We start from the raw sequence: 26,677 nt of genomic DNA on the forward strand, positions 1-26,677 counted from the left end.
GCAAAACGTTTAGATGCATAATTTTTAAGGATGCAACTAAATGCATAATGAAACTATGTTAATTGATGTACTTGTGTGCATAAAATTCATTATGCAGGTAAACGTTTTGCTGAAATCACAAAATGTTGTGCATTTTTTTGTCTCCTACTGAAGCATTTACATGCATTAATTGAAACAGTGGTTTGTATCGCTGGTTGCATATTCCCTAAATATACAGGATTTCCAAGGGTGTGAAAACGATTAAATAAATTTAGAACACTACTAAAAATATGTAATCGAGGCTTTTTGGGTGATGCAGGACAGAATGCAAATATTCCATATTACATGAGAGCCTCTACGGCCATTTTGGAAGTTGTCATACTGGATTTGAGTTAATTAGTGAAATATAGACTTTACGATACACTACTATTTTTGAAATAAAGTGATTTTTAAAGACATTAACAAGATTGTTTTCTATATTCTTTGTTAACGAAATTTTGATCACATAGGTCTAGAACATATACAAAAACTTGTCATTGTAAATTTATGATCATAATTTTGTTCAGGATGCAAACAAGCAGAAAGTAAATTACTATACTATCGTTACGAAATCACACCTTATTTCAACAATAGTATCGGAACGTAAAGTACCCATTTCACTGAATTAATTAAAATCCAGTATGATACCTTCCAAAATGGTCGCAGAGGCTCTCATGTAAAGTGGAATATTTTCACTCTGTCATGCATCACACCAATAAACCTCGATTTCATAGTTTTGGTGGTGTTCTAAATTTATTCCATCGTTTTCACACCCTTGACAACCCTGTATATCAGATGTGCAATATACAATTTAGGCCACTCAATTTATGAGACCCATCTAAACTATGTCACAACCATTATGAGAAAATAGTTACAAACATAAGGCCTTCAAATAGTATATCTTACAAGTCAAAAAAGGAAAAGAACTCAATTAATTATACCTAGGTACATAGTTTTTTTTTTTTTTTTTTTTTACAGGTTGCTCTACAAGAGAAGTTTTGCCATTTTCTCTAAAGCTAAAACCCCAAATTATCTTTGGTAAAATAAAAGAACATGGGTCAATGTTAGAAAAATCGTACCGATAGCAAATCTAGCGATGGGAAACACAAAACTTTACAGAGTTAAAAAAAAAAAGGAAACTACCAACTCAGATTATAAATCAAACATATGTCTATGTTCTCTGAATCTTTCTATCGTTTTTTATAATATATTTTAGTATACTAATTTATGCCCGTTTAGGCTTTTTCCGTTTCGCCTTGTGCCCTCAAAACATTTTGCCATACAACCGATAAGGATGTTATCTTAAGGCGGAAAGGGAATTCCCGTTTGGCCTTTTCCTGCTTGACCTTATAACATAGAAGGGAATTTTCACTCTGTTTCTGTAACAAAGAGGGATTTATCTTATTCTCAACTGCAACGTCTCTTCTATTCCAGACAAATTAAACTCAAATATCTTAGAAGAGCATAAATTTTATTATCACACCCGAAATAGCATATCAACTGTCTATGTGGATATAATATGAAACAGCATCAGTATTTGAAATTACATCAATTTCACTGTTCTTAAGTCTATCTTTTAGGCGGTAAATCCTGTCGTCAAACCGTCTCTACTTTAGCTTTCTGAAGTGTTTCCTGATAACCCACTTGAAGAAGTACTCGCAATCTTTCATTTTCACGTTGCTTGTCTTTCATTAATTCAATGAAAGAATGCAGATCTAAGCGATCCCTTGATGCCTTTCTTCGTAATTTGACGTGCCACTGTCCTGCATTGTTAGCCGTTCGTTCTTGATCGTTTTCCAAGTGATTCCACAAGTCACTACAAATAGGTAAAAATACATCATTAGCACATTAAAAATTCAAAGGATTGCAGGAGAATCTGTTAGAAAGTCGAAGCAAAATTTTGGGTGAACCTAATTTATTTCTTTTGTAAATCAAAAGAATGTGTTCTTTTGATAATTTACAAATCAGTGAATGTAGAATCTTCAATACATGCACGTCGCAAGAAAATCTATATTACACTTTACATGAGGTGTTAATGAGGAAAATGCTATACTGTAGAGTGCTCGGAATAGCTTAATTAATGATTTAATACTTAAAAAAAAAAGAAAAAAAAACTTGCACGAAACGCCATCTATTTATGTAGAAAAGAAAACATACTTACAGAGAAAATATCGTATCACCATCATCCAGCCAATGGTCTACCAGATAATCATGGAACTCCTTCTTACATAGAACGTCAGGAGCATGTTCTTGCAAACGTAAAAACACTACATCTAAATGGGAAGTTGGTACCAGAGGTAGTGCTGCTGCATGTCGAATCCATCTTTCCACTTCAGTGCTTTCTTTGTACAATTGAGAAAGTCCTAACGGCTGAACCTTCCTCCAACAGACTGAGAGAAGTGGAAGGAACATCCTCTGATTTTAACCAGGAAATACTTTATTTACAGCATTGATTGCTACTTTCTCAGGATCAATAGAAACTTCTTTCAATTTGAAACGCAGTCCAAATTTCTCAGCTTCTTCCCTGATTAACTCCTGTAATCTTACATGTGTCTTGCTTTTTACTGGGAAATATACAGAAGAGGAGAACAAATATCTGGCCGAAATATTTTCCGTGCAGGGTGTACATTTGGAAGAAAAGGCGAGGTACAGTCTTAAGTGTCCCATCCATTACAATCCTGTCGCACTGACAAAGAATCTCCAAAGTTCCAACAGTGCCGAAACCCTATTGAAGAAAGAAATAACACAGACATTCTAAAGAAAATGCTTTAATATTAATATTCTTACTTCTATTACTATTGTCATATCAGATTTTCACGATTAAAAAAAAAAATGCAAGAAGAAAGTAGGAAACGATAAACTACTTTCTTGATTACTAAAATATAACTCACAAGAATTCTACTGGTGTCAACGCCTTCATCCACCAATAAAAGTTTTTGGCCATCGTGCGCTTCACTCCACGATCTGCCACCTTCAATTTACTCAATCTTTGCGATAGTGGTGCCCGGTTCATGCTCGTACGTTATATAGAGAGTGTTTGACGGCACCAAAAATAGGGACAACAGATGCAGTTTCACTACAGTAATGTCCCTTAGCAATCTCCTTCCTGGAGAGAAGAAAATAAATTAATTTTAAACATCAACAGAAAAAAAATGTCATACTTTCCCTCGAGAAAGTAAAGACAGACGGAATATTGCTTAACTACGACCGGTTAATTGTGTTACACTATAAATTTAAAAAAAAATGGACTATGTATTTGTGTACTAGCTAGAATGCCATTTAAGAAAAGTTCCACATCTAAGGTTCTAAAATAACTTTTGGAGAAGTTGCAAGAATAAATATTAGAAATATGCAGAGAAGCTTCAGTGTCAAAATTACTTATACCTTATTACAACTATTATATATACTTACCTATATGTCTTAGTAATTGTTGATATTCGTTCTTCCGCCGGTCTCGTCTTCATGTGTGAGGTACAAATAAAGGCTACATGAGCAATTTTTTAAAAAGTTACTCAAATAACACAGTATTCTGAATACTTGCTTTGATTATACGCTGTTCTCTCCGTTCAAACGTAAATACTACTAGCCTTCCAAATGTTTTCCAAAATGACACTAAATTTCCCTATAATAATTTGAAAATTCCTTTCGCTGGTGTAAGTCGAAATGGAAAGGGCAAACAGGAATTCCTGTTTCGCCTTACAATCAAATTAGCATATACTATCTTACCATCATAGCCTGAAGTAATGAAAACAGGCACAAGGTGAAACGGGAAAAGGCCAAACGGGAAGACACCCAAAGTTTCATTATCCGGGCAAGACATTTTTGTAATGTAAACGGGCAACCGGGGCCTGTGAGGCCCAGTATATATTTTAAGTGCAGAATACACAAAATCAATGCCTATTGTCACTTACTGTTCAGACTAGTCTAAAATGTACCGGTATATATTTTTGTCAAGTAGCGAAACTTCGTGTCACGCTTTTGTAAGCCGACCAAGCAGAATAGCAAATCCGGTCCAGACATTTTTGTAACGTAAACGGGCAACCGGGCCTGTCAGGCCCAGTATATATTTTAAGTGCAGAACACTCAAAATTCAATGTCTGTTGCCGCATACTGTTCCGACCAAAGGTTACAATAGTCACGTGTTCAATATATAATTATGTGACAATTTGATCTAATATTTGACAGGAATTTCACTAAAGTTATACGGGGCCTCCTAGGCCCCGGTTGCCCGGTTACGTCAGGAAAAGATTTTCAAATTTAAAAAAAAAAAAAAAAAAAAAAAAAAAAGCTTTACCAACTCGATATGTTCATGATTTTAACTTCGACGAAAGATAGAAGAATTCAGTATTTTATGTCTTCGAAATATGTATGGTTATTGAGAAATTTTAGAAAAATGAAGCTACTGGGCCTGGGAGGCCCCCGGTTGCCCGGATAAGGGTTAAAATCATCTGAAAGAATTGTTCACTTACATTTTCCTGTGTTTATTTATTAAAGATATATTTTGCAAACGGGCAAATATATAGACCTTTCGAATTAGGTACAAAAATATGAAAACTGTTTTTGTGATGTATAATTACAATGTCCTAAAAAAAAAAAAAAAAAAAAAAAGTTATATTTCTGGGATGAAAGTATGTAGGTCTATAGTAATTTACCATGTTAAATTCAAATCTGAAATCAGAATTTCGCTATCAGAGTTACTTTGTCAGTACGGTAATATAGGATGTTAAGTAAGTACACGACGCATGTTCTGAAGAAAGAAAAAAAAAACAGAATGGAACAGTACTAAGACGTTACTGGTTTAGCCTGTAGCATGTTCTGTAGTGGGTGTGTCTCTTGTCTCTACTGACACACCATCAGTAGCCTTCTGACATGCTAAGTCATGTTTCTTTCATTCCCCATTCATGAAACTCTGAATTTTAATTAAAAAGAAGTAACAGTCAGTTTAAATCTCATAATCAAATTTAATTCATTGGAAGAACATAACACTGGTAGAAAATCATGTTAATCTAAGAAAAGTTAACCTGATAGTGTTGCCAGAAATTATATTTGAAATTTCCTTTTCTTATTATACGCTGTGTTCAAACTGTACCATTCACATTTCCCTATCGTGTCCCTGAAACGGAAAGTTTGAGGAAAAATAAGGTTTTTGGTAGAAAAAATCCCTTTTTACTATTTTGGGACCCTCTGGAACACCCTGTGTTAACACACAGATTTCAAAATCAACTGAAAAATGCTAAATGGTGTACGAAACGTGTGTACAAAATTTCAAGCTTCTATCTTGAATATTAAGGATGGGAGAAAAAATTACCCCATCCAATCAGCTAAGAACATCCCCACAGTGGCTCAGATGACTCAAAAAGATTCGGATTTAATATAAAAAAATTCTGAGACATCCTATGGCATGTTTTATACTTCATTCTCTTCAGAATAGAACAGTCTTTCAAACGGTACCATTCATAAGTTTCCATCATGTATCTGAGGCTGGAAAAATCGAAAAAAATGGGATTTTTTGTTAAAAAATCCCTTTTATTCTTATCTCAGATCTCAAAATCAACTGAAAAATGTTAAGGCCATAGTGAATATGTCTACAAAATTTTAAGCTTCTATTTAGAAAAGTAAGGTAAAAAAAAAATATTAACATATGTGCTAAGAATATCCCCACAATACCCCAAATTCCCGCATAAAACGGGAAATTTTCTAAGACATCCCTATTTACTCTAGGATCATGGTTCGTACCTCATTCTCTTCAGAATGGAAAGTATTTTCTAACGTTACCATTCACATGTCTTCATCACATATTTGAAGCGGGAAAATCTCGAAAAAGAGATTTATTAAAATATCCCTTTTTTTAAACCTTTTTGCACAACTTGTGGGAAAGCAGAGATCTCGAATATATCTGCAAAATAGTAAGGAGTACACTGATTGTATGTGCAAATTATCAATCTTCTAGGTGCAAAAGTAAGCCCGCCAAAAAATAATATACCCACAGTACCATAAATTCCGGTTTAAAACAAGATATCAGTTAAAAATTTCCTGAGACATCCTTATTTATACTAGGATTATGGTTCGTACCTCATTCTCTTCAGAATAAAACAACCTTTGAAACGGTACAATTCGAATGTCTCTGAGCAGGAATCAAGAATCTGAGCGGGAAAATCGAAAAAAAGGGAATTTTTGTTATAATAATAATAATAATAATAATAATAATAATAATAATAATTATTATTATTATTATTATTATTATTATTATTATTATTATTATTATTATTATTATTATTATTATTACATTCTTTCACCTCTGAACTGCCCCTGTATTAATGTGGAGATCTGAAAAAAAATAAGGGGTGCACTGAATGTGTGTGCAAATTTTCAATCTTAATAGGTGCAAAAATAAGTCACCCAAAAAAATAGTAAAAATAGGCCAAACAAAAATTTCTTTTGTTTTAAGTTATGACGCCATCACACCCTATGTCTCGACCCAGAAAGGCGTGAAACCATACATAACGTGTTCTACAATGCTTCCACGCTAGGAAAAAAAAAAAGAGCATTGTTAGTACTTTTTGAATCGAATATTAAAAACACTACCGTAACGTATAAACAAATACGATATATATAAGGGTTAATGCCGTGCTACTGTTTTAACCTTCAATTTATTTCCTGCTCAATAGTAGGCATACCCGTGTTTTGTCAATATTTACTTAAATATCACGAAATCGGGGCTTTTGGTCCGATACTCTAACCAAAACATCACAATTACGTGACCATGTGTGACCTTATTACTCTACTATTGGTACGTGTAGGACAAGGGCGCCGTTTTCTGTGTAACTTTGGGGGTTCTATGAAAGATATGCACTAGTAGAAGGGAAAAACGAATGACCATGTACTGTAGAAATAGGAGAACCTGCTTTAACTTAGCAATTTGGGCCCCCTCATTAGAGGACCATTTCAACTTTGGGAGTCCCAGGCCACTAAACCCCCAGGATTGGCGCCCCTGGTGCAGGACTACCAACTTATGCGAGCTAAATGAAGTTTTTCTAAAGAACTAACCTTCACCTAATAAGAATATTAAGTATTATTATTATTATTATTATTATTATTAACAACAACAACAACAATAATAATAATAATAATAATAATAATAATAATAATAATAATAATAATAATAATAATAATAATAATAATAATAATAATAATAATAGCGCTTTGGAGTTCACGCATGCATTGGATATTTTTAATGAGAACTTAGCAGCCAGCACCATTTTTGTTTTAAAGCTGAAATTATTTTCGAAATCATACGTACTTTTATGTAAATTAGTAGCAAGAGTCACTAGCATGTACTCGTCACGAATTACAGGTGTGTTTATACGATGATTTTCGTCAAGTGATTTTTTTTCGCTCCTTGGAAATGAATCACAAGCAAGTGAGTTTCCGAACATACAGTATGTACTGTAGTTAACCTAAATATTTGTTCACTCCTTTGTGGATTTGTGCAGGAAACGAGTTCCTTCTGATAATCCCTTATGGTTTTGTCTCTTTCCTTGTTGCTATTTTTGTTTTGCTAACGGTACTTTTCTTAATAACTACATAACCTAACACAGTAATATCGTATTTTAATATACACTTACCTCCGTTTTACTTAGAGTTTGGCACTAAACAAACGAACACACACAATAACAAGTCAGAATCCGCTCCATAACAACACGAAAGCCAGTCGAGCATGCGCAGCAAGTGCTGGAGACTAGCTTCAAACAAAACACGACAGGTGACGCTGTCTTCAAGAAGAAATGCATCAGACCAGATGCAAGTATCTGCATCAATCGAGTAATCTTAAACCAGAATGCATTTACATGTTTCAAATGACCCGTTTTTTGTTTTCAATCGTTCTCTCGGGTTGAAAATGCTGCGCATCAGTGACAAAAACGAAATTTATACATATTAACGCGCCATTTGATGCACGTAAATGTTTCAGATTTCCTATGATGCACTTGCAGTTCTGTGTGTTGAACGGAAAATGAATGAGAAGGTATTATAGTCCAGTCGAATTATATCAAGAACAGGCCAAACTTAGACATTTAGAATAAAAAGATGGGACCTTCTGAAATTTGTTCGTGATCTCTTCCTCATTAACCTCCAGAAAATCCCAAAAATCGAGTTGTTGTTTTCCGCCATTTTAAATAAATAGTCTTGTCATATTGGATTTCTCACATGCACTTAGTTTACTCCACATAACTTCTAAACTAATTAACATAGAAGAATAATTCTTTCTTTATTATACTTCCAATATTATAAGCAATGTAACAAGTTATCACTTTTCTCCGAGTAACCATTTTTGAATGACTTTAGGATAAAGTAAAAAAAATGAAATTTATATTAGGGGATATATTTTTTTATTGCCTCATACAACTTAATAGAGTAAAACTATGAAAAAAGTGCTCGAATAAAAGTTGTTGGAAATTTTATAAGCTTTAAAACGATGTATATATTGTCACTACATACAATGTCAGAGATACGCAATGAAGCTACAAAAGTCATCGGACTGCGCACAATTTCTGTAGAAACATATAAATGAATCATTAAAATGAAGAATAAGATATTTAGTGATTTGAGACTGCTTTTCATTTCATTTTCAGGTTCGGAAATCCGGCTAGTTTAATAAATAGTTTGTAAACAGTGGCGTCGTCACGGAGTGTGCAAGAACCTTGAAAGTAGGCTTTCGCACTATCTTTCTGTATGTAGGCCTATATGTCCATTGAAATTAGTGTTTAAGATAAACTTTTCAAAAAGAAGATGAAATCTATTGAAATATGTTTTATTGATATTGTTATCCTGCAAAAAATCCAGTTGCGGGTTTTCCGCCTTTTTGAATAAATAACCCTAGTCCAGTGCAATTACAACAAATATCGATCAAAACTATTTTTTTTAAAAAAAGATTAAACCTGTTAGAATATGTTATATGTGTTGATTTTATACTAAAACAGTCCCAAAACTCTAATTGTCGGTTTTCCGTAATTGAGGGTATAGTGGAAAGAAAGAGAGGGAGGGGACGATTCCGGATTCACTCTAACGGCATTTTTACTGAAGCCAATAAATTCAAGTGAAAGATGTAATGATTTTTTCTTCCTTTTTTACATTATATAAAATACTTGTGCAAGACTTGCGCAAGAATCTTGGCCTTGGTCTTGCACCCTTAGGTCTTGGTCTTGCATCGGGATTCCTAGTCTTGGTCTTGGTCTTGCATGCAAGACTATTGCACAAACTGCAAGACCAAGACACTTCCGTTCATCACTAACCGTGAACATTAAGGCATAAAAAGAGCTTTGAAATATCCGTGTCACATCCAGAGTACAGAACGCTGAGTGAGACTTGTAACAGAAGCATCTGCAGCAGTTTGTGGCAGAGATGCCAGAGATGGTTTTATCAGACTTAAACCAAAATCTCGATCTGTAAACCGAAAAGTAGAAACAAAGGCAAACTATGCTATACAATATACCAAAGATCTAATTTTGAACACGCATGTATGGATGGTGCGGTGGGCATGGGCGGAACCCGTCCTGTACCGACGTCCTCGTCGTGGTTTCTGGGAGAAAAAATATGTATTTTGTATTAAGTAGATTGTTATTTTGATAAAATTGGCTGTGGTATGATTCCAAATGTACCTAAATCATGCAGAAAATATTTCTTAAATTATATAGACTGCTTAAGTTAAGAAATATAGATAATAGTTTTGTTCATTTACTGTAGAAACACAAAAGAGTGGTGTGTACAGCGGGTTTGCATACCCTATAAAGACAAAAAATCTGTTTTGGTGATTCGCCACCGGAATATATTCGATTTCAGTTACGAAATTTTTAGAGTATCGTATTTTATCATTATTAATTGACAACTTTTCCTCACTATCGCATTTGTGATATATAAAAAAAGTGATTTTTCGCTTTGCCCTACGGTACAATTACATTCACCGTACTCTTTGATCACATCTTGTACAAAGAGTTTATTTGTGTGTTACAACTTTCTGATTTATTAAAGTCAAATAAAATTATTTCCTTTTTATTAATAGTAATAAAAAAGAATTTAAAAAATAATGGAAGCTTCTTTTCAGTAGGAACTGTGGTCTTAAGCGGAACAAGAGAAGATACAGAATGGAACAAAGAATATTTGTTAAATTGTGACCACACAAGTCAACCCTGTTGAAAAGCAGGCACTTGTAATTTCCTGATTGTATTTGCCTTTTTCGCCTTGTGTGCAATCATATCATCAAAGTGAAGTTTAGTCGCGTGACACATAACCTTTCTGCTTTATCCGTAGCGTGACAGTTTAAATTGCTGTCCTATCATCCATCAACAAAGATTTCATGCATTAATTTATTCCGTGGTATATTTCGTTTTCTCTTATAAGAAAGTAATTACTGTATATGATTTTTAAAAAATCTTTTCTTCGGATCTCTTTACTTTGTTACCACGTTTAGTCACATTCACATGTACATGATAACATAATTATTTTTCTCGAGTGGCGCTTTACGTATATCTTATTCTGCATATGGTTATGTGAAAAGGTTTCGGAGGCAAATTTTCAAGGCTATAAAACTTTTTATCTCTTCCTGTACATGGTGTCACGTTCTCTTTATTTTTCTGATATTTCTTATATAAAATCTTCAAGAAAATCTGGGTTTCATACGCACGAAACTACTTTGCTCAAAGGTTTCAAAAATATATAACTGTATGTTCGTAATACCTTACCTGTGCACTGTTTTCCTATACATAAATACAGAGTGTCCGAGAAGTCCCTAACCATTTCTGGGAAGGAGAACTTGAAATCAAATGAAGTGTTTATAATATCAAAATAAGTCAACGAAATCACAGCAGTTCGACATGACCACAGTCCATCTCTCCGCGGTGCACCTGAATGCACACTGCAACACTGAGCAACGATAATTGTATGCAGCAATGCCGAAATGCATTCACGCAAGTGTGTCAAATCCCTAATCATCGAAGTTAAGGGAGATGATGATGATGAGATGGGTGGAATGACGAAAGCGGGAAGAAAACGGGACAACTCTGAGATAACCCACGCACTTGGTGTTTATCCAAAACAAAGCCCAATTTTTCAGGAGCTGGGATCGAACTATGGACTCCTTTCGCCAGAGGTGAGTGCTCTACTAGCGAGGCACCGCGGCCATAATCTTATATAAGTTTAATAGTTCTACAATGGCTCTACAGCTATTATTGGTACCGTTGAATAATAGATTACATTGATCCCTCGAATAATCTCTCACAGTCTCATATTTAATTACAAAGTCATAATGAGTGATTTCCACGCTTCTGAAAATTATTAAATTTAGTTTTTTTCCCCCTAGATCACTTTACGTTGCCCTTGCAACTTTTTTTTTTATTCTGCTAAGAAAATTATTATATATCATACGAAGGCTTGGGAGAATAGAAAAATTGTTTCTTCTAGCATTTGATTTTTCCGTTTGTATGAAAGGTACAGCTCTCGGTCAGTGGTGGAATGCTCGACGCCAGTGTATTACTCGTTCCTTGAGCCACCTATTCCGTGTTTGGAAAATAATATTAACTCTGTCCAACATGAGGGCAACAATAGGTTAAAAGTAACAACCAAAAGTGCCTACTTCTACAAACGTTTCAACAATCGAACGAAGTAATACTTTTAAAATTAATACGTTACCAACCAACAGAGGTGTTAAATAACTATTGTTCTTCCAAGTCTTAATAGTGAATAGAAAAGTTCATTTAGACTGAAATTTATTAATTATTTTTTCCCTCCCAATTCCAAATGGACCACTTACTTCCGCGAATTTCAGAAAAGATTAACCGTTATAAAGTTATAGAGCTGTTAACCAATAGTAATATTCAAAAATATGTTGACCACATCAAGTATGCTGCTTTGTGAGGAGAATTACTTAAACGCCTTTACTTTCTTTTCACTGAAGCATATGGCAAATGGGGAGTAATTTGTGACGACCTGTTTGGCCTTCAAGATGCAACCGTGATTTGTCGTGAACTAGGATTTACCATGGGAGCTGTGGATGCTGTTCCTCATTCCTTCTATGGCGATGGCAATGGCCTCTTCCTCATCGATGGACTTCAGTGTCTTGGCAACGAGACTTCCATTCGAGAGTGTGAATTTGAAGGCTGGGGAGAGCATGACTGCGGACCAGAGGAGGTGAGCTACTTCAATTTATTTGTTATTGCTAGGACTTTTGTTGTAATCAATGCTATTTAGAAGTATACAACTAAGAAAGGTTATGGATACATTAAATTACACAAATAGACCTACTTGTATATTTTGTTCTAAAGTATGAAGATGTTTTCGTAAACATTGATCAAACAACTCCTTCTTTGAGAGCCATAAGTTACGTGGAGTGCGGCTTTAAACTTTTCAAACCTCTCCAGCTCTTCCTTGTTTTAGTGATTCAAAAAATTACTTACGAACCCCATTTAAATATTTATAGTATAGTATGTAATCAAAGTATGATACAAGATTTGTCGAAATTGGCTTATTTGAGCTTAAATCCCGTTTCAAACTCAAGGTTATAGGAGAAGTGGACCTACAAGTTACCATGGGATTCGAACTTCATGAACTTCCACCGAGAATTGAATCCGAATCTCCACATCAGAAAGAAATGACACGGCAACGAGAATATAAGCATCATTTACTTACATTATTAGATATATAGATATAAGTGCCACCATATAATATTATGTGTCACCACATACGGAGCAAAATATTGATTAGTTAATTCCAATAAACTATTATAAATTAATCTATTGTATTTGAAGAATCGAGGGATAAACCCAGAGGGCCCATTTTCGATTGAAATTAATATTAACGCTGTTGAACTGTTTCAACCAAGAATATAAGTAAACAAAGATTACAATTGCGTTAAAATATTTGTAGACATGGAAACAAATATGAGAGTGCTTATGAGAGAATGCAAAACACACGAAGCCAAGCACATCATTGTTGACAGAATAATTCACTGTTTCGTTAATAATTTAGCAGCTCGGGGAATAGTGAGCGACATCTTTTTTTTTTTTTTTTTTTTTTAGTTCTGAGCAGGGGAAAGAGAGGGAGAGCGTGGGCGGACGTCCTTCCCCTACTTCCAAAACTATCTATGGTGTCTCCCACTTTCTAAAAAAAATACAATGGGCAAAGATAGGCACGGGGGACGGCGTAACGTCAAGCGGCCCCCTACTTTTTAAGATTCATTTTTACCCCTGGTTTTGAGTAAATTGGAAAAGAAAGTTCCACTATTACCAAGCAACGTAATGCAATGCCACATACCAAACAAGCTTTGCCCTCTTAAGATATACCGGTATTTACGAAATTCAGCTATCTACATACTGTTCTGAGATTCGATCCCAAATAACTCATTTTAACGTAGGTGACGCTCACTATTACCTTCTCCATAGGCGGCCAATTATAACTATTGACATGCTCAACATAGTCTCCTGAAAGCAGTACATTTATAGCTATTGAACTTGGTCCATAAACTGACTTGTCAATTATTGTCATCGTTTCGGGGTGAAATTTCTCAAGATCAAAATCAACAAGAACAATCAAGAAAGAATAAACACCGGTTTAGATTGACTTGTATATGGAGAAATAATTTTACAATAAAATAATGAACCACTTTTTGTACAATCATGCTTTTCTCCCGTAATTATTTAGAAAAAGATTTTCTATTTTCCTAAACACACACTAACGTTCTTTTAACAAAGCCTTTTTTGAATGGGGGGCGCGGTGGCTCAGTGGTAGAGCGTTCACCTCTGGTGCTTGGGGTCCCGGGTTCGATCCCAACCCCCGCCAAGTGAACTTTGTGGTGGACAAACACCGTGGTCGTCGGTTTTCTCGGGGTTCTCCCGTTTCCTCCCACTTTCTTCATTTCACTCATCTCTCATTATCACCGTCTCCTTTAGCCTAACCGGCATAACCGTGGGACGTAAAACTTAAAGATTTCATCTCATTTCATTTCCTTTTTTGAATGTAAATAATATTTCTCCCAAGTATCGAGTATCGAGGTTTAAGGTTTGGATCAGATAGTAGTCTGACATTAAGGGTTTTCAACCAGCTAACACTTTTTATGATACAGGAAATAAGTGATCGGCATAGATAAGTTGTTACTGCATTGGGTTTTCTACCCTGGCGGCCTGGATTCGAGTCACCCTACATCCGAAATTTTTAACATGCTTCAATTTCAATTTCAATTTCAATCCATACTCAGTATGATATGCAAGATCTTCTCCTGTGAAGAAGGAAATAAATGTTCGAATGACGGACAGTTAGAATAGGTTCATGAATGGAGACAAAGATGTACAAACTAATTTCTTGTTCCAGATTTGATATTTTCAGTTAATTTTAACAACTTGTTTAGTTCATATATTATCGTTGTGCTTTTTCTCTCATCTCACATGCAGTATGTAGTGCAATACTACATTACACACACACAACGAGATATAAACTCATTTATATATCCCAGATAGCAAAAATGACTTGCAACAAACTTGCAGCAGATTTGCAATTCGAGTCTGGCTAACTTGCAGCAGACTTGTGATGAAAGTCTGCAAGTTTGATGCAAGTTTAATGCAAACTTCCTAGTTGACGCTCTTCGAACTTGCAGCACGCCTGCAATGCAAGTGTATGGTAAGTTTGCAAAGCAAGTTTCTGCAAGGGATTTACTTGCACAGCAAGCCTACTGCAAGTTTCCACATGCACTGCAAGTGCACAGCAAGTCGGCAGCAAGTTAGTGCAGGTTTGACACAAGTCTCTGCAAGGATAGCACTTGCACTGCATGTCTACGCAAGTTTGTAGTAAGTTTTCTGCAAGTATATACTTGCATTACAAGTCTACAGCAGATCACCAGTAAGTGAGTGTAGTAAGTCTTCTGCAGGTATATACTTGCATTGCATTCCATGCATTTTACAAACCGAACATTTACTGTATACGAACAATCACACAGTATATTTTTCTCAACAACTTTGTCAAACAATTCACGTTTAACATATAAATTATCTCCACATACTGGATACTTACGTAATTATCTTAATTATCCACTTGTTTTAATGCTTCATACACTTTGCACTTACTACAAACGGTGGCCTGGCGTGGAGATTTTTAAGATTAGACTTTTGTGCCACCTGTTGGTAGAAACTAGAACTGACACACTTGCTACAAAGTTGCAGCAAGCCTCCGAGGCAAGTAAAATCTAGCAAGTGAAAATCAAATTACGACATTTGCGGGTAACTCTTTCAAAACGCTTGCAGCAGGTGTACAGTGCACGGAAAGTCTAGCAAGTTAAAATCAAATATAGTGAAAGACTTGCTGCAAACCAACATGCTATTAGGGATGACACTCATTCGACAACACGCTCTAATTCGTGCATCAACTACACAGAAAAAGCGCGTATCAGTGCTCCACAGGGTTACCAACTGTTGAAATCTTACGTGTACGTTGGGTTGCATCTAGCCAGATGTTTATGATACCAGTAAAAATCAAGGGAATTAGGTACTTTTACTGATGACTGTACTCAGTGGCGTATTTAGGGTTTTGTTGCGGGGGGGGGGGGTTTGCTACTTTCGGGCTGGGCTTTGCCTGAAGATATGAAAATTCTGCAAGATATTTCATATATTTTACTATAGTAAGTAAAATTTCGGGGGGCTTAAGCCCGGAAGCCCCCCTAAATACGCCACTGACTGTACTATATAAGTTTATACAAAAATATGTATTATGTATGTCGTTGCATACTACAGTGAATGTTAAAACCCCAAAAGCTGTGTAGTAGATATGGCAAGGAGTATTGTGTAACATGAATATAACCATGTGTAACATGTGTAACATATAATCTAACATGAATATAATTACAATAATAAATACTTTGCAATCTTTTAAAAGAAATGTTTCCTTGTTCTCCGGACTCTCAAAATACATACTACCTGCCTTCTAAATCTGAACAGGCAAATGTTCCACCTTCACTAGATTCTATAATCAATATTGATAGTTTTATTGAGCACAGAAACAGAGCAGGAAATCGAATGAGATTCCATTTCATGTTTCAATTATGTGTTCTGCAACTCTGTAATCTATCGGGTTTAAAAATATACTGTTTATCTTCTTTATTAGATATTAATTCCTAAAAGCTAATTTCAGTTAACTTATACAAGACATATTGTCATGTTACAGGTTGCCGGTGTGGTATGCCGAGTTCCTGGTCTTAAATGCGCAGATAACCATTGGCAATGCGATAACAAAGCTTGCATCACAGTCGATTACTTGTGCGACAACGTCGATGATTGTGGAGATGGAAGTGATGAAGATGTACGAAGATGCAATGTAAGTTATCTTTAATAAATTATTAAATATTAAATATAGGAGGAAAATATTGCTATTTGTTCCTCATATAATAACTAGCTGAAATGCACCTTCTTCGCACCGCACGGGAAAAGGGGCTTACGGAAAGTATTTGAACCTTTTCCCCTTTAGGATACGAATTACAAAATAGTGTAAGGACAAAAATCGGTAATGTCACCCGTTCTTACTACCACGCTTATGGCCTCTGTACTTGCACTTAAACGGAATTCGAGAGTGTAGCTATTTATCTCTTGCACTTAAACAGAATCGAGAGTGCCATTATTTATCTCTTGCACTTAAACGGAATCGAGAGTGTCATTATTCATCTCATGCACTTAAACGGAATCTAGAGTACCACTATTCATCTCTTTCACTTAAACGGAATCGAGAGTGCCATTATTCATTTCAGTAACCCTGAAAACTATGAATTAAATACTAATAACGGTCGTTTTAGATAACTTTAACATGTCACCCGTTCCCACCTACCCTCATCTCCATAACAAAAATTGTCAATGTAATATCATAAGATCCTCTGGAGTTCTAATGTTGATAATCTATCCAAGCATCATTTCAATTGGTTCAGTAGTCATCAGAGGCGGACTGGGAGTACAAGTTCCTACCAGGAGAATGATGCCTGATGACCTAGGGTTGGTCTGAAGTCTGGACTGTCCTTTTAGGAATGAACCCTTAGGAGACATGGAAGGCTAAACCCCCGCCTTAACGAATGTAAAGTTATGTATGCGTATCTATAGCCAAGTATTATTTCGCTTTTTTTAATTTTCTACCGTCTGAAAATCTTTGCAATGAATCGTGCAGGTGTCTTCAAAGCAGCGACTGTTTATATTAACAGAGATCTGAACATGATATGATTCCATCCTCAAAATTATGAGGAATTTAATTTTCATGAATGGTCATGCAAATGAGTGAATAAATTATGATAAACTTAATTCTATTTCGTAAAATAATAGTCTATCTTTGTAGATTTGTTTATATGATTTATGATTTATGATTTATGATTTATGATGAAGAACATTGAGTAACATCGAATTATGAAGGTGTGAAAAAAGAAAGTAACATTTTGAAAACACAGAGTAATAAATGCTGGGATTGGTTTTAAAACATTTCTGATAAAGCATACGGAGTTCGATAAGAAATAATTTATTGTTGACTTCTTAAACACTAATTAAATTGGAACATTACTACAATATATTAGCATTACGGCCTAAAATATTTTTTCCACTAACGCCAGTTACGAATCGCCCTCTCAAAATTAAGAAAGAAAATCGGAACGAACAGCACGAACTTTTGATGTACAGTAAAAATTCGCATATTTATTGACTATACAGAGGTGATAACGCATTTGTCAATCATGTTTTTTATGCGTTTTGCAATCCTTATAAAATACGTGAGTAATGAAGTTCATTTATCAAACCAACTTTTACGGCAGTATAATTTTTACATAAGATGATTTTCCATTTTCATCGATAATTTCATAATTTCGATTGAATAACATTCAGGCAGAGTAATAACGGAACTTACTACTTTCGTGAGCAAAAAGCATGGGGAATATGGCATGAAAATCCTTTGGGGACATTTCTTGGCCTTCGGGCCTCAGGCCAAATTTACGACATCACCGGTGTGCTCAAAAGAAACCGATTCTTTCCAGTGCAACCACCCACGTCCAAAAACTCCAAGCTTCATTGGTGAATAGAAGGAACCCGATTCTATAGTTTCGGGACTCCATATCTGGGGACATCAGCCCTCGGGCTTGATTTGTGACATACCGCTGTGTTCAGGGGCCACGACCTTTCCATTGCTTTCTCCCACGTCCAAGAACTACATCTTTCATTGGTTAGATGGGATGCAATGGGAGGGATCAATAGAAGGGATTCAAGCTTGAAACTTCGGGGCCGGATTTCTGGAGCTTCGGGCCCGTTTTCTGGCATCATTGCTGTGCTTAGGGGACAGTAATTTATCACCACTCGCGTCCAACAACTCCATGTCTAACACAGTTTTCTTACTATAGGAGAATCACCTCCATGGTCTTTATGTTGTCGATTGCACATTACATTGTTGAATATAGGGATGTGCACGAGTGGAGACACATTTTGTAAAATTCGAGATGAGTAGAGACAAACGTATTTCTGAACTCGAATTTTCAAATCGAGACACCAGTCGAGTCGAGGCTGCTCGTAAATATCTCGACTCGATTCGAATGTCTCGAAAATCTGTCTATAATTTTTAATATTATTTTGAAGAAAGTATTCACTCAGAAACAGCCTTGAAACCAATTCCAGCATTTATTACTTTAGAAAGGTACAGAACACATAAACTTAATAGTTAATCTTTTGAGATCAAGATTTAATTTTCAGCTCAATTCAATTAATTAGTGAAGTGCTGGCCGTGTATAGGGAAGGCAAGAGATCTATCTGAGTTTGACCGAGGGCAGGTTGTAGTGGCCTTGAAACTCGGCACGAGACTTTCGGAAACTGCAGGACTTGTCGGGTGTTCGAGGATGAATGTCTTCAACAAGTGGCGAAACCAAGGGGAAAAGATGTCCAAACTTCGAGGGGTTGGGCGCCCCCACATTCGATGACCCATCCATGTGCGAATGTTAACACTACGACATCGGCAACTACGACTGAAAGGAACACGTGACCATCGCCACTGGATCTTGGCGCAGTTTCAGAGCGTTGCATTGTCTGATGAATCCCGATACCTTCTTCATCATGACGATGGGAGGGTTCGAATCCATCGTGTTCCAAGGAACAGCTCTTTGACACCTGTACTGCGGGACGAAGACAAGCTGGCAGCGGCTTAATTTATGCCCTGGGGAACATTCACGTGAAGTAGACATCCATGTGTCTAGTGGAACTCGAGCAAGGCACCATGACGGCCGAGGCGTATCGCACACTGCTTGCAGACTATGTACACCCTTTCATGACGACCATGTTTTCCAACGGTAGTGGCATTGTTCGACAAGATAATGCACCATGTCACAAGGCCAGGAGGTGATAAAGTGGTTCGAGGAACACAAGGGCGAGTCCCAAGTGATGTGCTGGCCCCCCAACACGCCGGATCTGAACTCAATCGAGCACATTTGGGATGTAATTGAACGTGACGTTAGAGTACATCGCCCCCTTCCCCGGAATTTACGGGAATTAGGGAACCTGTGTGTGCACATGTGGTGTCAACTCTCTCCAGCGACCTACCAAGGATCATTTGCAGCCACACCAAGACGCGTCGCCGTTGTTATCTGTGCCAAAGGTGGATATACTGACAATTAGGTAGGTAATCATAATGTTCTGGTTGATGTGTGTGTATATTTTAACTCGTATATTTTGTCTCGACTCGAATTTCGAGACGTCTCGTCTCGAATTCGAGTCGAGTCGAGACAGAAACTATCAAATCGAGACAGAAACATATTTTCGAGTCGAGACACGAGTCGAAAGAACGTTTTCTCGAGACAAATCGAGACAGACTTAAATCTCGACTCGTGCGCATCCCTAATTGAATACATAAATTATGGATGAGATTATATTTTAGAGTTAATAACATACATGTATTTTTGAGACTTTTTTTTTTAAATTGTCTTATTGAATTTTCATCAAATATGGCTACAGGTTGGGTCTCCTTACTACCCTCCCCCTTCGCTAGCACTGCTGGGCCGTTAGTTATACCACTGGTTACTATGAACGAGAACAGAGTTTTGAATTTGTTATAACTAATAGAGCAATATCTTAAGTGATTTTGCATTATTTAAATTTCCGTATCATTCTTTTTCCGTATCATTTTTAAAAAATATTCTGAAGAATGAGGAGTTTAGAAAGATTCAATGTACAGAAATGTTATTAAGTAATTTGAAATAAAGAAAATCGAACGAAAGAAGGAAGGAAAAGAAGAAATTTTAAAGAAGCACAAAATAAATAAATACAGTGTACGATTGATTGATATATACTATATCCGAGTCAATCAGGCTGGCTACATTGAAAACTGTTTACAGGGGATAATCCATCTATGATCATCCCCTGTAAACAGTTTTCAATGTTGCAGCCTGATTTTAAAGTTGTAAAGAAATAATAATTTCGTAATATTTTATGTCCCCTGTGGGGGACGCCGGGACCGACATGGCTATGGAGAGGGATTTCCGAAACACTATTGAATTCTAACTTCCATCAGAGAGTTTCCAGATTCACAAGTAGGATTAGTTGTGTATTACATCTACGTAGAATATTAATTTGTCAATACATATAACGAGTATTTCAGGGAGTAAAATGTTTACAATTTTTCTGATTATAATGAAATATGATTCAAATTGATCTACGATACGGTTATTATGATTCATCATACTTAAAGCAATTTGTATTGTATATTCGTTCTTTCATTATTATTTTCTTGTTTGCAGATTAATGTCTTATATAGTGGCAGTGTTGAAAGGTGTCGTTAAATTAAACTCGGAAGAAAAAGTCTTTAAGACAGCTTCAGTTAAATGCATAATCTACTGTGTAATTATTGCGAAACGATAATTTTACATATACAAATGTTTACTCAGAACAAACTGTACAATTGGATCGCTTGAATGCCAAGTGACCTAAATGCAAAATTGAAATTTTCCAGGAGAGAAATATGAAGTGCAACACCTTGGGTCGTATGAATAAAACGGAGTCTTGACTCTGCTCACTTTGCTTTGTTTCATATAGTGACAAGGAGTTTCATATAGGAACAAATTACTAACAAGCTGAAAATTGGTACAGATGTTGGGAATGATGTTCTAAAAAACATTCTAAAAGTCCCCTGAAATCCCAGGGACCTTCGCCGCCATATTGGAAAATGGCGGCCGGAAGTGTCAAATGAACAATACCCAGATAAAAATATCAATATCTTCGTTATGGTTGAACATAAAGAAATAAACTTAGTGTCGTTTTATAGAACATAGATAACACAATATTTTTAAAGAGAAACAATTTTTCATAAAACGCATACTTTTAAAAATATTTAGCTCTAAAATTTTAAATTCCAAAAACTAACGTCAAACTGATTTAAAATTTTATTGAACTTAGGATGTAATTATTAACAAGTTAAAATTTGACATGTATGTTCATAAAGATTATTTAAATTACATACTAAAATCCCACAACTTCTTCGTTCGCCATATTGGAAAATTTCAAAATGTCCGAAGTAATTGAAAGATAATATTTTGTTAAGTGAAATACAAAATCTGGACCGGGCTAAATATTTGAGAAACTGTAACTTCAGTAGATCCGAAGCCAATTGGGATCGATGGTGATGCAAGGGGGAAACATGATGACGTGTTTAAGGTTGTCCTCCGTCATCTTGGTAACCGCCATCTTGGAATCAACTTGTTTATTTTAAATGGTAACATGATCGTGTGACATATTAAACAACATCCTCGTTCGAAGAGAAACCCAATGGTAAGGTTATTATTCCAAACCCTAAACTGTTTTGAAGTTGTGAATAGATTTAGGATATATTATATGTGAAATGCTGTGAAATGTGCTGTGCGAAGTTTCGAATTGAAGGATAAAGGTAAAGAAAAAACTTCAGATTGTTTGAAAAAGATTGTTAAAATTTACATCACTTCCAACATAATTTTCATTGATTATTTTTTCATTGTGTGCAGGATTATCAAATTCTTTTGTAGGTCTCCTTGAAAAGCATGTGGATTTTGAGTTAAGTTAATGGCTCCACTGGAGTCTCTATCACTTCTGTATTTTGTGGGTTCATTCAGTTGTAGTGCGACATCTTTAAATTTGAATTTTAACTAGCTCAGAATTTTGTCCAATTTTTGTCCACCCAAGAAAATTTTTTGTACCATTGAAATAAACGAGGGAGGGCCATTTCAAAATTTGGAACACTTTGATCACCTGTAGTGCGACAGCTTCAAATTCAAATTCTAACTAGCTCAGAAATTTGTCCAATTTTTGTCCATTTCTGTCCACCCAAGAAATTTTTTGTACCATTCAAATAAACGAGGGAGGGCCATTTCAAAATTTGGGGCACTTCGATCACCTGTAGTGCGAAATCTTCAAATTCGAATTTTAACTAGCTCAGAATTTTGTTCTATTTTTGTTCATTTTTATTCACCCAAGAAAAAAATTGTACCATTGAAATAAACAAGAGAGAGCATTTCAAAATTTGGCTACTCCATTTAGTTGTAGTGCGACATCTTAAAATTTAAAATTAAAGTGTCTTAGAATCTGTCCAATTTTTCTGCATTTTTGTCCACCCAAGAAAAGGACTTTTACCTTTCAAATTAACACAAGAGGACGATTTCTACATTTCTTCCAGTTCAACAACCTGTAGTGCGACATCTTCAAATTCGAATTTTAACTAACTCAGAATTTTGACCGATTTTTGTCCATTTTTGTCCACTCATGTAAAAAATTTGTACCACTCAAATAAACCTGGTAACGCAATTTAAAATTTGGCTACTTCGATAACCTGTAGTGCGACATCTTCACGTTTGAATTTTAACTAGCTGTGAACTTTGTCCATTTTTGTCCACCCAAGGAAAAATTTTGTACTATTCAAATAAAAGAGGATGGACTACTTTAAAATTTGGCCATTTCGATTACCTGTAGTGTGACAATATTCAAATTCGAATTTTAACTAGCTTCAGTTTTTCGAATTTTGTCCAATTTTTTGCTCATTCAAATAAAAGAGAGGGAGTGCCATTTCAAAATTTCGTCACTTCCATCACTTGTAGTGCAAATCTTCAAATTCTAATTTTAATTATTCAGAACTTAGTCTAGCTTCTGTTCATTTTTGTACCACCAAGATAAAATTTTGTACCATTCAATTTAACAAAGAAGGGTAATTTCAAATTGTAGCCAGTTCGATCATCTGTTGTGCGTCATCCTTTTATTCGAATTTTGACTAACAAAGAACTACGTACATTTCTTTTATCACGAAGAAAAATTTTGTACCATTCAAATAAACGAAGGAAGGTCATTTCAAAATTTGGCCAATTCGATCACCTGTAGTGTGACAATATTCAAATTCTAATTTTAATTAGCTCACAACTTTGTCCGGTTCGTGTATGTTGTTGTACAACCAAAAATAATTTTGTAATATTGAAATGAACGATGGATAAACAACAAGGGGTCATTTCAAAGTTTGGCCAATTGGAACACCTGTAGTGCAACATCTTCATAGTGATGTCAACCGACTCGGCTCGGTTCAACTGAGCCATCGGCTCGAGCCGGTGTCACGGTGTAACCTTGCCCTTTCCCAACTTCTGTACCTATATTTATACAAGCACTGTATGTAGTAAGTAGTCTCCATTGCTACCAAGTCTCTTCGGAAATTTTGGAAAGCAGAAGCATATCCTGTAATTGTTTTGCTATTTCCTTAAGACTTTTGTCAAATGTAAGTGTCTGACAGTTTCTTCTAACCTCTTTCTCAGAATCACAAAAAATACAAACGTTTCCTCTACAAACAATAAAAAACGTTTACGTTTCCTCTACTTTTATTTCTGCTCTTACGCTTTGATTCATTATTTTCTGTTGATTTCTGTTCACTTTTTTTTTTTTTTTTTTTTGTTCTTTTGCGATTTCCCTGTTTAGTTTTGAGGCAACAAACTTCAGTCTTCACTGTTTATGCCACTTTGCTGCATTGTCAATAAGTATGTTTACTGATTCTTCCTTTCCAATGACAAATTTCACAAGCATCTTCTAAGTTATTGAAATCTTTATAGATCCTCAGGAATTCCGAATACGAATCTCCTCTTTTACCATCAGTTCTATCTAAAAGGCAAATTAGTCGTCCTGGTAAACTACAAATTAAATTATGCAGTTATTCCGATCCATGTTGATTAATAATTGGCTTCTTCATTCTTATATCATTAGGTCTAATACGGTACTGAAAGAAAGGAAAGAGAATGATTTAGTACAGACATCTCATGGTGTGCTAGAAAACACTTAATAAACACATTATTTCAAATACTGCAAGGAATGATATTCATCAAATTAAAAGGCACAATAAACTTTTGATGTGTTCACAATTACACTACAATAACCAATATTATGAACAAAAAACTAGCTGTTTATGTTTACATAGAACTGCTGAAATGAAAACTCCCATAACACTGCTAAGTAATGCTCAAACGTAGTTATCATTAAGTAATCATGACAAGAATCATGTCAATGATTTAATGACAAAAAAAAAATCTGCCAGACACTGCTAACTTTCACTAAGTTGACCACTTACGCAGTCTTTCTATTTGCATTGGGTTTGTTTTCAAGACTTATATTTCAACTATTTCTCATCGCATTGTAACGCATTATACATCAAATTAAAGCTCTTTTCACGCTCTTTCAAACGTTATAGGATACATGTTTTCATAAAATGGACCATTTTAAAGAAAAATTCATTTATATGTAAATATGTTTATGAAAACTTATATTTCTAATTTTTTTTGTTTTTATTATATTTCCTTGTCTTCATTACTGTTATAATCGATTACAATCGGGCTTGACTTTTAATTTAGAAAAAGAATCATCAAAATCGGATCATTGGTTGCCGAGATAATGATCTTTTAAGAGAACATTCCAAAAAAATCTAATATGGCGGTATGTTTCAAAATGGCGGCCAGAAAATTTTGGTACCCGACCCTAAAATGAATTGAATACTGAAGTACTTTCAATCTGCCAAGTTTCGTACTTGTGTCCAGCCTGTCACGAACCTATCCTTAACAGACCAGACTATAGGGAAATAATTACTTAACCAGTCCACGGTTTCTTTATCAAAGCGATAGAGTTTTATAGTCCACTTCGAAAGTGTTTCTATGCTCCTTGTATATTTTCTATCGTTGTTGTAAACTCACGATTGCATCTATTTGCACAAAACGTCTTCACTGCACGGCTTGAGTCAGCAAATAAGGTAACTCAAGATTTTTGGAAAGAATACTCCGAAGTATGAGAGAGATCTCAGATTTATTCGTACGAAATTAGAGCTATCTCAATAGTGCCGAATAGATCTTTGCTTTACCGTGAGAGTGAATTACTATCTGGTAGCATTTTTATTTATATAAACTTTCTTCTTTGTCATTTGTAGTCATCTATCGAAGTCAGATTAGCGGACGGACCGAACAACATGGAAGGCCGAGTCGAAATCCGATACCAAGGAACGTGGGGAACAATTTGTGACGATGATTTTGGTAATGCAGACGCTCAAGTAAGTTATATAAATAATAATAATAATAATAATAATAATAATAATAATAATAATAATAATAATAATAATAATAATGTAGACTTAGTATACGAGGTATATAAAGTCAAAATGGTAAAAGAAATAAAAGAGGAACTTAGAAATAAAAACGTTTGAATGATGAGAATGCAGTAAAGATAGAGTGTTCTTAAGCTAGTTCCCATATTGTTTACTTTTAAATTATTTTCTTGCGCTTCGTTAAACATTAGATAACTGATGATGCGGACGAGAATAAGATGATAATTTCTCATCTCTGCTGATTTTTTTCATATGGAGCATCATAAATGTTGCTCCGGAGTGTCTAAATTCACGAATGAGCCCAAACTTGGAAACTCAAATGCATTTAAAATGTCCTTCAGGTGGAATTTCATACTCTAACGTACTAATATTGCAGAGTCGATGTGCATCTGATTGCCCATGAATGTCAGAGAAATCCTTCGAACGTCAACACCAAAATAACGCTTTCAAATCCAGAAGCAGACAGTGTATGGTCTTTTTTTAATCAATTCGCGCTTGAGTTTGAGTGTTTTTTCAAAACGTGTGGGAATATTGTTTTCAGTCAAATCCATTTGATATTACGTTCACCTAGATTTCATAATATTTGTTAACGCAACAAGGTAGAAATATATTATTTCGACTTCTAAGAAACAATTCTGAAAAACATATTGAAAATCTCTTCATTAATTCTATCGTCTTTGAGCCGATGAACACTTATCGGTATACTAAAGACATATTCTTTTTGGTTTGATTCGTTAGTTCTCAATAACAAAAACCTTTAATAAACAAATCGCAACGTTTTAAATTTATGTCATTTTTATTTATAACTGTGTTTTAGGGTTAGAATTGTACGTAGTGAAGTAATAATAGATTTACTATAATAAATTCTGTTTGCTTGTGTCAGTAGAAACCGTACAATCTTAACTGGTAGAAGTAAGAAATGTATGCCAAGTTGCAGATACAGTATATTTGAGAAGTTAAAAGATCTCATATGTAGAAAATAGTTTAGATTTTATGACTGGAAGCATACATTTTTAGTGTTGTTTAGAGTTTTGTCTTTTAGTTT

General features: G+C 35.2%; 1 protein-coding gene and 1 long non-coding RNA gene across 2 annotated transcripts in view; one reads left to right on the forward strand and one right to left on the reverse strand.

Annotated features, from left to right (window-relative positions):
* The window catches only part of teq (Tequila), a 409,295-nt gene that overhangs the window by 311,760 nt on the left and 70,858 nt on the right, over positions 1–26,677 (forward strand). The window contains exons 12-14 of the mRNA XM_081772160.1: positions 11,966–12,198; positions 16,216–16,365; positions 25,459–25,578. Coding sequence (XP_081628286.1) covers positions 11,966–12,198; positions 16,216–16,365; positions 25,459–25,578 — 503 coding nt within the window. The remainder of the gene's footprint in view (positions 1–11,965; positions 12,199–16,215; positions 16,366–25,458; positions 25,579–26,677) is intronic.
* Positions 24,132–26,677, reverse strand: part of LOC145695200 (uncharacterized) — a 63,577-nt gene continuing 61,031 nt past the window's right edge. The window contains exon 3 of the long non-coding RNA XR_014133122.1: positions 24,132–24,264. This is a non-coding gene — a long non-coding RNA (uncharacterized LOC145695200). The remainder of the gene's footprint in view (positions 24,265–26,677) is intronic.

The sequence above is a fragment of the Thermobia domestica genome, chromosome 1 (assembly GCF_964235325.1).
Source record: "Thermobia domestica chromosome 1, izTheDome1.hap1.1, whole genome shotgun sequence".
NCBI lineage: Eukaryota > Metazoa > Arthropoda > Insecta > Zygentoma > Lepismatidae > Thermobia > Thermobia domestica.